This window comes from Diceros bicornis, chromosome 9, assembly GCF_020826845.1.
Source record: "Diceros bicornis minor isolate mBicDic1 chromosome 9, mDicBic1.mat.cur, whole genome shotgun sequence".
Taxonomy (NCBI): Eukaryota; Metazoa; Chordata; class Mammalia; order Perissodactyla; family Rhinocerotidae; genus Diceros; species Diceros bicornis.
Window position 1 is genome coordinate 10,446,309 of NC_080748.1, and position 14,114 is coordinate 10,460,422.

A 14,114-nucleotide genomic window follows, 5' to 3' on the forward strand; every position below is an offset into this window, starting at 1 on the left:
TTTTCAGCTGGCTCTGAAGATCAAAGCTATGACCAGGTTTAAAATCAGGGGAAACAAATTTTAAAAGGAGCCACCCTCAAGGTGGGATCATTGATTTTTCAATCACTTATTGAACACAATGACTTATCCTTGCTTTCTCTAATGCCTTTTTCTCTAAGTCTTAAAAAATGCCCCTCCACAAATATTAATCAAATCCCCATCAATAAGATCATTTTGAGTACACATCCCTAATATATGTATATTTATTTACAAATTATATATGCACGATATATTATGTACATTAAAAATACAACAAATATGATTAAGATGAAGCAAACATTTAAAATTTGTCTTACTATATTAACTTTTTTGTTTTCACCAAAAATTTTCAATCCTATTTACCAAATTTGTTTGAATTCATTTAAGTAATTATTTGCCTTGAGAGCAGCATAGCATGGTAACTACGTGCACAGGATCTGAAACCAAACCGTCTACGTTCAAGTCTGGTTCTGCTACCTGACCCTGGGAAATTACTAAACCATTCTGCTCATCAGTTTCCTCATCTGTAAATGGAGTTTATCAGTTTCCTCATCTGCAAATGGGGTTTATAACAGTGCCTACATCTTAAAATCTTGTAAAGAATTAAATGAATAATCTGCGTGAAACCCGTGGAACAATTCCTAGCACCTCATCATTACACAGTTAATTTTGAAACAATCTTTTTAAGCCATTTGTCCATTTTGAAGAATTAGATAACTGAAATTAAATCATATAATCTCTAAATCTACATTTAAATTATAATAGATATAACAGCATAAATGAATAAGACAGAGTGATGCTGTCAACTCCTTGGCACTATGGAACTTGAGTAACATAGGACCATTTCACACATGGATAGAGTATGGGTGCCAGTATCATCCATTTATTAAGAATTAGTAAAGCTTAATCTATCTTTCATTTTCAGATAAAAATAAACATTAGAAATTCTAATATTTCCTCCCATACCCCAATAGATCATCTCACATATTTCATTTGGAGACTACTTGTTTTAACCACCATTACGTCAACAGTGTTACCTTTAAAAAATGTTTTAAAATGTTTGAATGCTCCACTGTCCCCTATGCTGGAGGTTGGTAATGGTGCCTGTCCTATGAACATCCTTCTTCCTCCGACTGTAGTTTCTTGTTTAGGTGGCCCTGGTTTACACCACTATGCCGCACATTCTCCTACCCACCACCCTCACTACGGCCAAGTGGACCCAATCCAAAAGCGTCCTCCATATTCTAGTGGACACCCATTCCTCATCCCACACCCTCACTCCACTGTCCCATTCTTCCTAATAGGAACTGACATCTCCATGAAAATTTTGTAGGGTTGTCAATCACAAGCCCTTTCACAGACCCTGCAACAAAGTTGGGCTCTTGATCCAATCTACAACCTAGCCAGAGTACCTAGGCCAGAGTTCTTTTGTCAGGTTTGACATGAATGTTCTCTGGGATCTCCGATAATATAAGCCTCAAGGAGTCTACGGCCAACAGGGGAAGAGAAACTAAATGAGAATGAAATCAATGCAAAAGAAAACTGAACCAAGAGACATTTGCCTAATCAACTGTATGACCCACAAATGGAAAGAAAGTTTCATTTTTATTTCTCTCTCTCCTCCATAATGGTCCCTGTTCCTTGGATCTAGAATTCCAGCTAATGACTACTAGCAATTCAGGTTAAAAAGCCTTTTATAAAAGATGGTCTAGGAACATAATTGTAATTTTATAACAAAGATTTCAAGGGAAAAAATATCCCACAGTAGCATCACAAATAGATTTACTGAGCCCAACCTATGTGTTAGAAAATTGTGTTAGAAAATTAATATAGAACCATACAATAAAACAATGAAGAACGGCCATTTAAAAATGTATAGACTACACAAAAAGCAGGAAAGAGACATTACTACTTTAAATCACTCTCTACTATCCACTTTACTAAAATAAGTACTCATTAGCTACAAGACATAAGGGGAAAAGGCAATCTGGTTTATCAGATTAAAACAATTTATTTTCAAAGAATTTAGCTGACTATATAAACACCTGACATGTTAAGCGGGATATTTTACAGCAGGAGAAAGCTTCCAAAGGCTCCTTTGCCTACCCAAGATGGTCTCTGAATCCCCACATCACACTAGCATTTCTCCTCTGACTTCCAATAACATCAGAAATATTAATGTTTCTGTATGAGTCAAACCACTATGAAGTCCCCACTCTATGTACTACGCAAATTATAGTGATAGACATCAGAATTATCATTTAGAGTAAACTGCCATAAAAGCTATCATTTTTTAAAATATTTTTCCAAGATAAAAATATCTACAACTGAAAATAATGGAAAATAGGTTGTCATTAACAATGCTGAGAGTAACTACTGTTGAATTTTCTGCTAGGTTAATTAAACTGTGGTTATTTTTCTTTTCTCCATTAAAAAAAAAGTCTAATTTTCTAACTGCCCAAATATATGTACTATTTCCCAAAGGCAAGTGCTATTGAGTGATTCTACCACTCACTAGTCGCAAAAAGGGATCCAATCAGGCAGATCTAATAGGAACTCTTTTCGGTATAAGGTTTTTGTAAGAGCAATTAAAACGAACCTGGAAATGCACACTTAGCTAAGAACAGACTTATGAAAAGAAAATATAGGCGTGCCTCATTTTAACAAAATCCAATTGTTAGAAAAGATTAACCACAAAGTTTCTTAAAGCAGCTACATTTCAGTGTCGTTTACAACACTAACTACTTGGCAGACAGGTATAGGGTCAGGTAAAAAAAGTTAAAATGTTGATCTCTGAATTACCTAAGCCATCCTCCCCCACCTCCCAAGTTCCTACCTTAATTTTTTTTTTTTTTTTGAGGAAGATCAGCCCTGAGCTAACATCCATGCCAATCCTCCTCTTTTTGTTGAGGAAGACCGGCCCTGAGCTAACATCTGCTGCCAATCCTCCTCCTTTTTTTCCCTTTTTCTCCACAAAGCCCCAGTAGATAGTTGTATGTCATAGCTGCACATTCTGCTAGTTGCTGTATGTGGGACGCGGCCTCAGCCTGGCCAGACAAGCGGTGCGTCGGTGCGCACCCAGGATCCGAACCCAGGCCGCTAGCAGAGCACGCACACTTAACCACTAAGCCACAGGGCCGGCCCCCAACCTTAATTTTTAAGGGACTCCTACAAATAATGTGATAAGTCTACAAATAAAAAGAGAAGGAAAGAAACAAAAAGAGAAAGAGAAGAGTAATGATAATTTAGGGGCTGAAAAATAAGACTTATAGAAAAAGATTAAAGTACAGAACTCAAGTACAAAGTAGCCTGAAAGCATAAACCACAGAAAAAGTTAATCACTATACTAGTTCTGCTGCATCGACTCTGACCACTAATTTCTCTCTGAGTATAATGCAAGGTGTTCACCAACCTTTCATAGCTGGAGCCCTGGCCTCCTTAGAGATCTCAATTCTTCACCATAAGAACTAGGCACAGAGATCAGAAACTATATTTCTAGTCCTCAAATGAACCTCTGGAGGGGATGAAGACAGAGCTTCCTCCGATGGTCTCGAACCCACTTTACTCCCTCCTGCCTCTCTTCATTTTATTGACTCTGGGTTACTCAGCTTCAGGGAGAAGCACAAAAACTATCTTTTGAATTTAGATTGATCCGCAGGGAGTAATAAAAATGATATCTTCTTAGAAACTTTTTTGTTTTTACACAATTGACACTGGTATTTTGATACTGATATCATATTAAATTTAAAACAACATAGCAGAAAAAAATATTATAGAACTTTAGAACTCATTTTATATGATTTTACCTAGGATGTTGTTTTACTTGTTCTGAGGCTATCTGCAAAAAAAATTATACTTAGACACAAAATAGGGAGATTGAAATATTTATACGGGAGAAGGTTAAAGGTAAAACAGCCTTCAATATACAAATATATTGTTATAAAGTATAAATATATACTGTCCTAAAGAAGTGGGTTCTTCTGGGACACTATCAATGGACACAACTTTACTACAATCCAAGACACACGTTAGCTTTGGAGTCTGAACCAAGTAAGGGTGGAGCCATGGGGAAGTAGTGAGGAAAGTGAAGAAACGGGTGTGCCAGCCCCAGAATCTAAACGAGGCTCGACCACGGGACAACTCTGTATGTAAGCATGAATATTTTAGATAACAGAAGTAGAGGCCAGAGTTCTTGTTAAACAGAGAAATTAAATATATTCATTTAATTCTCCTCCCCATGAAACCTCAATAAAATGACCACAAAAGAACAAAGTAGGCAAAAACTCAAAAGGTCATAGAAGACAAACCACAGACTAGGGACGTCAGCGAACAGACAGGAGGATGGAGAAACAGCAGAAGCCCAAGAACCCGTAAGGGACAAATGAGAAACAAACTGACTCACCCTGAAGCAGTAGGATCTTTTTTCTTTTTAGGGGGGTGGGGTGGGGTGGGAGGATGACATCTAAAAACACAAGTCTGGTTACAAGTCTCTAAACTGACCATTTAGACCCGCAGGCACTTAACCTTTTTTCCAACTGCAGTTTAGTCTGCAGAGAAGTTGAACAGGAAACTCTGGGCGTAGGAACCCTAGAGGACAGCAGGGAGGCCTGAACAGGAAACAGGATTAAACACACCCTGAATTAAGACCCCCTAGACAGAGACTGAAGAGTCCTCCCAGAAGAAAATAAACAGCCCCAGAGAAAAGGCTGCAGATACTGACATCGGGGGTAGGAGGGAGGGGGCAGGGAGCTCTTTTTTTCAAAGCTTGTTTGCCAGGGGTCACCCGAGACTGAAACCCATGGTAGACAAGCTCCTCCCATAACACACAAAGCTCCAATCAGCTTTTTAGAATTTCACGTTTATGTATGAATGAAATTCAAGGAAAGCTTCCAATAGGAAAGACAGAGCTGAAAACGGGGCGGGGGAGCCGAGCACACAGGACAGACTCAGAAACAATCCAGTAATCATAAGAAAACCTCAGCAACAACTATAAATAATATCTTGAGAAAAATAACAGAAAATATTGCCTCCACAAAATAAGATCAAAAAATAAAAGTAACATTCTAAGAAATTAAAAATGCAATGAGCTGGACAAAAAAGTCAAAGAAATAGTCTAAAGTGTAGAATAGAAAGGCAGATGATCAAAAATGGGAGGAAAAAATAATAAAAATAAAGAATCAGTCTAAGTGTTTCAATATGCAACTAACAGTATATCAAAAAAGACATAACAGAGAAATTACATTGATAGGAAGAAAATTATCCAAATAATAGTGTCAGAAATGTTCTTGAACTGAGGAAAATGAACCATCAGTCTGAAAGGGTCCATAAATACCCAATGCAATAACAAGGGAGATCAAAACACATCACGAAATTTCAGAACGCTGTGGATAAGAGCATCCTAAAAGACTCCCAAAATTTTTTTGAAAGGGGAAAAAGGCCACATACAGAAGAAATTAAGAATGAGAATGGCACCAGCCCTCTCAACATCAACAGAACCAGAAAGCAATAGAGTAATCCCTTAAAAATTCTGAAGGAAGGTTATAACCTAGGATCTATATCTAGCTGTAACAATAACCAAAACATTTTTAAATATACAAGATCTCAAAGTTTATCTCCCATGCACACTTCCTAAAGAAGCTACTATAGACTGTGTTCCACAAAGCAAGGGAGAAAACCAGAAAGAAGACAGGATCTATAAATGAAAAGAAGTGAAGGGAATGCCCAGGGTGATGGAAAAAAGAACAGCAGGACAAAGGCTGCACAGGGATGCAGAGGGATGTCATGGGGAAAAGGAGACTTTACTTGGGCCAGCCCGGTGGCACAAGCGATTGAGTGCACGCGCTCCGCTGCGGCAGCATGGGGTTCGCCGGTTCAGATCCCGCGCGCGCGCCAACGCACTGCTTCTTAAGCCATGCTGTGGCAGCGTTCCATCTAGAGTGGAGGAAGATGGGCATGGGTGTTGGCCCAGGGCCAGTCTTCCTCAGCAAAAAAAGAGGAGGATTGGCAGATGTTAGCTCAGGGCCGATCTTCCTCACAAAAGAAAAAAAAAAGGAGACTTTACTTGATGGGTATGACTCAGTGGAAACTGATACTGAGGAGGTCTTTTTGGTTTTTTTAGTTCTGTTGAAGACTTTAGCAAGAATAAATGAAAATTAAGAACACGGAAAAATAAAGCAATGACTGAGTCCATATTGGGAGAATGGGGAAAGTGAAGTTGGGTAGAGACAGTGGTAGAAGAAAACTAAATTTCTTATCTACCATAACAGGAAGTCAATAGATTTTTTTTTTTAATAGCAGTATAAGCACTTTATTTAGAACGTAAGGGTAAATTCCAGAAAAAACAGCCATTGGTTTAATGAGCAGCTTCCTCTGGGGAAGGGCAGAAGACGGTGGAGACTGCTGATTCTTTGTTACAAGCTTTACACTTACAGAGACTGACAGAGATTCCCAAAGCCAAAGGAAACAGACACATCACTCTAACTGCTTTCCTCAAATCACACAAGATATCCATCCCATACATCATAATTCCATACTCGTATGTAGTGACACACCAATTCATTCAATATAACTTACTTTGTTACCTGTATTATCACCAACACATATATTTTAAAACACTCACCATGGATGCACCTAACAGTACAGTACAATAGCATAAACTACTACGACAATTAAATAACACAGATTCGTGGTGTTTTCTGATAATTCAGAAAAGAAACTTCTTCCAAAGTTTTAATAATTTGTAATTACTAGAATTACCTCCACAAGAATTGGGATGTATTTGTTCCCTATATTTTGCATTGTTATATCTATACTACTGGGACAATGCCAGGAGTAAATTGACAAAGACTACAATGGCATGGAGGCATTTGCAAAACTATATTTTTATCTGTACATTTGAACCACTTACATTTAGACATTTAAATAATTCTCAAAGAATCAAGGGATCATTTGGCTTAGGCCCTATGACATTTTGGTTATGAGAAAATTTTGACACAAAAATAGGAAAAATCAGGTTGACAAGTCAGAAACTGTTCTAAGTTGTTCAGGCAACTTTGTTTCCCTTCCATTACAGACAATTTTAAAATTCCAAATCAAGTTTCTTGGCATTAAGTCTACTGATACAAATGGACAATTCTCCTTTAATAAACCATGAAATGCATTCATCATTTTTAAAACTACTTCCAAACATGATTCTGAAAGCTAAGTATCAATGGATACTTACATTGACTAATCCAAAATAGTGCTCATTGACTGGAAACTGTTCTGGACCAATCTCTTTCTCTAATGCCGAGGCATTGGCGCCCTATAAAATGAAATACAGAAATCTTAGAATTTATAGTATTTTCATAACATTGTCACAATTATATAGGCATTACAGAGACATCCTTTAAAAAACTAGCTATAACTTACAGGTCTATAATTTCCCTATAATTACCTAACATTACTGAAAGAAAATAAAGGATGAGAGTGAAGAATAAAGGCTTTTAATAATATGACTAAAAACTAGTTTGCAGGAACTTGCTCACAGAACCAAAGCCTGGATCAAGGAATTACATTTATAACTTATTCCTCTTTTCTAAGTAATGAATTAAAGCCACTGTTGTATCATGTACTCTAATAGGAGTGTAATCTCATAGGAGCCATCTCAGAGAGCTGAAATTTTGTGAAATACACATCTAGTCAGTGACCTAACAATTCTTCAGAGGTAAATATCTGAAAAATTCTCACAAAGAGCTAAAGGTGACAAGAATGTTCACTGAAGCATCAGTGATGATTTGCACAGCTGACAGCAATCTAACTGGGCTATAAAATATGGGCTATAAATACATAGCATACTATGTAATAGAGTCAGAATAAACGAACTAGATTTACATACAAAAACACGAATATTTCTCAAAAACATAATGTTAAATAAAAAAAGAAAAAATGAGATTAAAAGAAAACACTACCACATATATATAAAACAGCACATGGCAAATGGGCAGGAAGAATGTACATTAAACATACTTGAGTGGGTGCTGGAAGAGGGCTGGGACTTGGAATTGGGGATGCAGGATAAGAAGGAAAAAAATAAAATGAAACCCAACAAAAGAACGGCCTTTGCACAGACAACACACGTGTATCATGGTCTCAGGAATATGATCAACTCAATTCTGTGCATCTGAGGTCCCTGAAGAAAAAGTTGAGGGAGTGGGGGGACACCAACTCCCTGCGCACAGGTACATACTACTAAATGGACTCGAAACGCAGTTTGAAAGGGAAATGAAAGCAATTCTGAAAACATGATAACTCTGGATATGTTTACTTGAAAATTCCCAAGAAAACACACTGATGCAACAAATGAATATAACTGATCTGCAGTTACTCACAAAACACCTGACCAGCACTCTGCAGGGGTGCATACAAGACAACACACACACTATGCCTCCTCAAGCACAGCGGAACGTGGTTACCACCACCTCAGTGCCCCGAAGCCCAGAGCTGCTGCTTCCTGGCTGAGCTCCAGTCCTGGACCAGGGAAACCCAGGCCTTCACTAGACCACGCGTCCTCAGCTTCCCGAAAGCTCAAGCCTGAAAGCAAGTCCTGATTAAAGGGACCTGGTGGGTTGACGGTCAAGTTGTGTCCAGCAAGGCATTTTCTCTCACATCCTCCAGCCATCCAGCACTTGTATATAGATATGACATAGTCTTTATTTTTTTAATTTAGGAATTACTTTTAGACTTTCTATAACACCTTGATACAATTACTAGTTTATAGATTCCATTTATTTCTAAATTTGGCTATCACTTAACTGTTTTATAACAACATCAGATACAATAATTACAGCAACTTCAAGGTCCACTGCACAAAACTGTCGTGGTGGGAATGTTGCAAGCCCCACTCCCCACTCCTCCAGCTCAAATATCCTGTCACGAAATTTCCTCCCGTATGTTGAAAACTATCAGTAAGTCCAGATGTTTACCACCTACTATAAGAATTCAAACTGATGTTGGTTTACTGAAACAAGTATAACCCCTTCTCCACAAAAAAGAAGAAAAGCAAAGGTGCTATTACCCAAAATACAACCTCACATATCTGTCTTCGTGGAAGGATTAAACGCCAGCATGCACACCGTGGGAGAGCATTTCTGGCCCTGAGGATGGACCCAGGAGAGAGTAACGTGTGCACACATCTCTCCAGTGTAACTCATCACATGCCACACACTGTGCATCCTACCACCCCAGACGTCCCCCTCATCCCCTATACACCACACACTTGCACACTGCTTAGAAAGCCCTTTCCCCCCCACACCTCTGGGTAGTTTTGACTATGGGTCAAGTTATTAGCCTCTCTGTGACTCAGTTTCCTAACTGTAAAAGGAAAATGTCACCAACTACTTTATAGAGTAGTTATAAATTAAATGAGTTCAAACTTTCGTGAAGACATCTGGCAGTGCCTGGTACATATGCTGGTGTCCCATAAATGTCAGTTCTCTTCTCCCCCTTCCCTTCAATTCCAAGAGGGAAAAAAAGCTACTCATTTAGCCAGTAATGTTAATAAATATGATCTGCCCCATGTAATAGCTAAGAAATAACATGAGAAGGAAAGAAAAATCAGAAGAAAAAAATGAGACAGCTATCATAAAAAAAAAAAATAGATGGTCTCCTCAGTCTGGCCAATTCCCCAAGGCAGCCCCGGGAGGTTTCATCACTGTACTCCCCAAAAGGCTAACGACAAAGTGTAACCACAATCCAGTTGGAGGCTGGGAAGAGGAGCTTAAGTGTGACAAAGTGGAAACAGCCACAGACCACTGTGATTTAACCTTTCTGGATTTAAGAATCTTTATTTGCAAAATACAAGGGTCAGTCTCCTCAGTGATTTTCAAAACCCCCAGCTCCAAGTTTATCTGTTGGGTTTTCAAGTAAGCTTTTACACAAATTAAGGTTTTCACAGCTAAATATGTTTGGAAAATTAAAAGACTAGTAGATAACTTGTAAAGACTCTTCTAACAACATTCTATCATTTCAAATCACTTTTATCAACACTTCTGAGGACATTAGTATACTAACACAAAACTCCAGGGAAGTCCAAGCCAACCACTATATGCTAAGCAACACAATTCAGCAGGGAGGGATTATGGTTACAGATGAGTTAGGGTAGCAGATTGAAACGCAAAGTAGAGAGAATGGACTTTACGATAATTCTAAATTAAGGTACACCAGAGTAAACTAGACCTTACTACGGTAGTGATGCTGTAGAGCAGATTCTGCGAATGTGCAGGGGGATATCCTTATGGCATGGATTCAAGTTTTTCCCTGCAGAAATGATCAGAGTACATTCCTACCTCTAGCAGAATTGCTAACTACAAAGGCAAAAAGTAGACTAAGCAACTCAGTTTCTGATGAGTGATTTTTTAATTGAAGTGTTTTCAACACTAGAGTTAGATATAACTAGTGAAAAACAACCACTAAGCCGAAAATTTGCTGTACAATTTTTAGCATCTTTAGACGAGTTCTCAAATATCATCCCTTGAAGATTTTGCTGAAGGCTGACAAACCCTATCATGTCAAATAATGGTCAGTTAAGCACCTCAAGATTTAAATTGAGCCTAGAACAAGTCAATATCCAAGAGGAATGGCTGTGAACAACTTTCCATTCCCACACTTGAGAAATATGATCCTGCTACAACTAAATGGTTTATGAAATCAGTGATTCTTCACTGGGATAAAGGAAAGAACTGGGGGCATGCTCAGAGAAGAATTTCTGCTCTCAAACTTTCACAGGTATCAGCACTCATTTGTTTCGTCTGAGCACATGACACGCACAGAAGGAAGACGACTTTTTTTCTGACTGTTCCCTCCCCATTTCTGGAACTTACACAAAAGATTATTTTAGATTCAGTACCCACTACTACAGAATTCATCATGAAGAAGCAATTAGATATTTATGACCCTCCTGATGAAAACAACCAAAAGATGGATGAATTTTAAAATTAAAAAATTATAATTTACTGAGCTGGTGAGAAAACGAGGAATCTGCAGAAACCAAAAAAGGAAGTGATGGGGAACCTTGGGAGATAAGCAAATGCCAAAGGCAGATTTCACACTGAGGGGATCTGCCAACACTAGCGACCTTGAGACTCTCTCCTGACAGCGGAATAGAATGGAGTACAGGAAACCAGCACCAAAACTTAGGGCCCACCCAAGACAGAGAGGGCAACAGGAGACCCCAGCACAACACTGGGATCCCAAAAGGGCTGCATCTTCAACATAAGAGGGAACAAGAAATAACCCTGTACCACAGAAGGAGACAGCCAGGAAACTTACCTGACTTGTCGTTGGCCCCAGGGGGAGGTTAAAAATCTTCCAAAAATTCAAGCCACAAGCCGCCCTCATGAAAGTTTGTGACCCAAATTCACACAACCTACATGATCTTAAAAAAAGAAAAAAACTCAAGCAGAACATGTAATTCAAAAAGATCCTGAGTTGATAGCGCCCTCTTTCACCCCACAACTAGCAGAATTACAAATTCACTCTAGAAGACAAATTCAGTCCAGTCCATAAAGAATTCCAAGAGATTTGAGTTTACAATCAAAAATCACATACATACACAAAAACAACAGGAAAATAAAGCACTACGAATAAAAGCCAGCAGAAGCACAGATAGCAGAATTAGACTCATAAGATATTATATATCAGAACTATTTCAGACATGACAGAAAACAAATGCTTAACAGGAACCAAGAAATTACAAAGCCTTGATTGTAAGAACAAAGATGAGACTCTGAAGCCTACGCAGATATTTTAACAGAACCAAATAAAACTTCTAAATATAAACATTACAATTGAAAGTAAAAACTTAATGGTTACTATGGAAACAGTAAAAAAAAAAAATCAGTGGTTGCCAGGAGGTGAGGAGAGGGATATCTAGGCAGAGCACAGAGCAATTTCAGGGCAGTGAAAATACTCTGTATTTTGCTGTAAGGATAAATACATGTCATTATACATTTGTTCAGACCCACAGAATGTACAAGTGAACCACAATGTAAACTATGGACTTCAGGTGATTATGATGTGTCAGTGCAGCTTCATCAGTTGTAACAAATGTTCCACTTTGGTGGGGATGGTGCTAATAGGGGGAGGCTCTACACACATGGGCACAGGGAGTATAGGGAAAATCTCTGTATGTTCCCCTCAATTTTGCTGTGAACCTAAAACTGCTCTAAAAAAAAAGAAAGTCTTAAAATAAATTATGAAAGAAAATCAGAAAAAGAAAAAACTCAATGGTTGTACTTAAGAAACAAGGTTAACATTGGGTAATATTTTTTACTCAACATTCCTGTCAATATAATGCTACTAATTGAAACTAAAGTTTTATTAAAAATAGGAAATGTTGGAGATGGTGGCCCAGTGGCATAGTGGTTAAGTTTGTGTGCTCTGCTTCAGCGGCCCAGGGTTCACAGGTTCAGATCCCGGGCGTGGACCTACACACCACTCATCAAGCCATGCTGTGGCGGCGTCCCACATACAAAATAGAGGAAGACTGGCACCGATGTTAGCTCGAACAATCTTTCTCAAGCAAAAAGAGGAAGACTGGCAACAGATGTTAGTTCAGGGGCAATTTTCCTCACCAAAAAAAAAAATAGGAAATGTTTTATGGAAAAGATTTCATTGAAGAATGGATTGATATGGATATAGAGCTGCGGTAGAGAGACCATGGTATACTAAAAATAGCACTGAACTAGCAAAGCTACAAACTTGAGTCTGGTCCTGGCCATGCCACTAACTAGCTGTAACAACTTGAGACAAAATGCTTCTCTCTCTGGACCTCGGTTAATCTCATATGTAAGATCTTGATATCTAACCTCCCATCCCCACATTTCTAGCAGTGTGTGAATCTACTGGCTCTTCCAATCCCACTGAAACATTAAGGATAAAATGTTGGATGGTCTATTAAAGGTCAAACATTAACAAAGTTATGAATAAAAGTTAGGATATAATATCACATCCTCAGAAACAGTCATCCGATATAAGAATGCAGGTCATGGAGTTAAGTGTCTCCTTAAACCTGCCTAGTATGAATTCTTAGAAAGCTAAGGAATGCTTCTTTTTCATGCCAAAAAATAACTATCCAAGTGAAAGAAGATTAAGTTGAAACTAAAAGGATATCTTTGATCTGTTAATATTTTGAAGATACCTTCTGAAATAGGAAAAAAAGCTGCTTCTGATTAAATAATTTTTACATAGTCAACCATGGAAAACACACATCTGACTGCCCTTCATCCTGCCATTATGAGAAAGATACAAATTACACAAAAGCAAACCGATAACCAGGAAATGTTCTCAATAAAGTTAAGGAAATCTCCACAATCTAAAGCTAGAATATGGTAAAAAATGGTATCTATGAAGACATGTTATTTTGAAAAGCTAATTATGTTCAGTATATACTGTTCAATAGGGAAAATACATTTTAGCAAGAAATAAAAAATGACGAAAATGCAAAAAGATGAGCATCTACTATCTAGAAAACATACTTATCAAGAATACTTCCTTTTTTATACCAGATAGTTATGGCAAACTATTAGTTTCCAGGCAACTTTCACTGTGTTTAATGCGGTCATGAAATATAATAAATATTAAAAAATACATTTTTCCCACTTTCATGTTTCAAGTCATATCTTAGAATCCAGCGTTTATCATTCCAAGTTTCATACTGACAAGGGTCAGATCACGTCAGTACCCTAAGGAGAACTGCCAAAATAGGCAGGAAAGGCTTCCTGAAGACGAGAGAAGCAAGAGGCCTTGGTAAACTAAGAAACGTTCTGGAGGCACAGGAAGAGCAGATACGAGGATGTGAACACAACAAGGAAGAAGTGAACATGAGCAATAAAAGGATGAATCCAAAGTACAGAAGATGTGGGCCGGCCCGGTGGCACAAGCGGTTAAGTTTGCGCGCTCCGCTGTGCTGGTTCAGATCCGGGGTACACACCGACACACCACTTGGCAAGCCATGCTGTGGCAGCGTCCCATATAAAGTAGAGGAAGATGGGCATGGATGTTAGCCCAGGGCCAGTCTTCCTCAGCAAAAAGAGGAGGATTGGCAGATGTTAGCTCAG

The 14,114-nt window shown here is 38.4% G+C and overlaps 1 protein-coding gene across 2 annotated transcripts in view; it reads right to left on the reverse strand.

Moving 5' to 3' along the window:
• Nucleotides 1–14,114, reverse strand: part of USP12 (ubiquitin specific peptidase 12) — a 98,632-nt gene that overhangs the window by 43,059 nt on the left and 41,459 nt on the right. For both annotated transcript variants that reach the window (XM_058547890.1, XM_058547891.1), the window contains one exon: nt 7,241–7,321. In XM_058547890.1, coding sequence (XP_058403873.1) covers nt 7,241–7,321 — 81 coding nt within the window. Of the gene's footprint in view, nt 1–7,240; nt 7,322–14,114 lie in introns of those variants that run through there.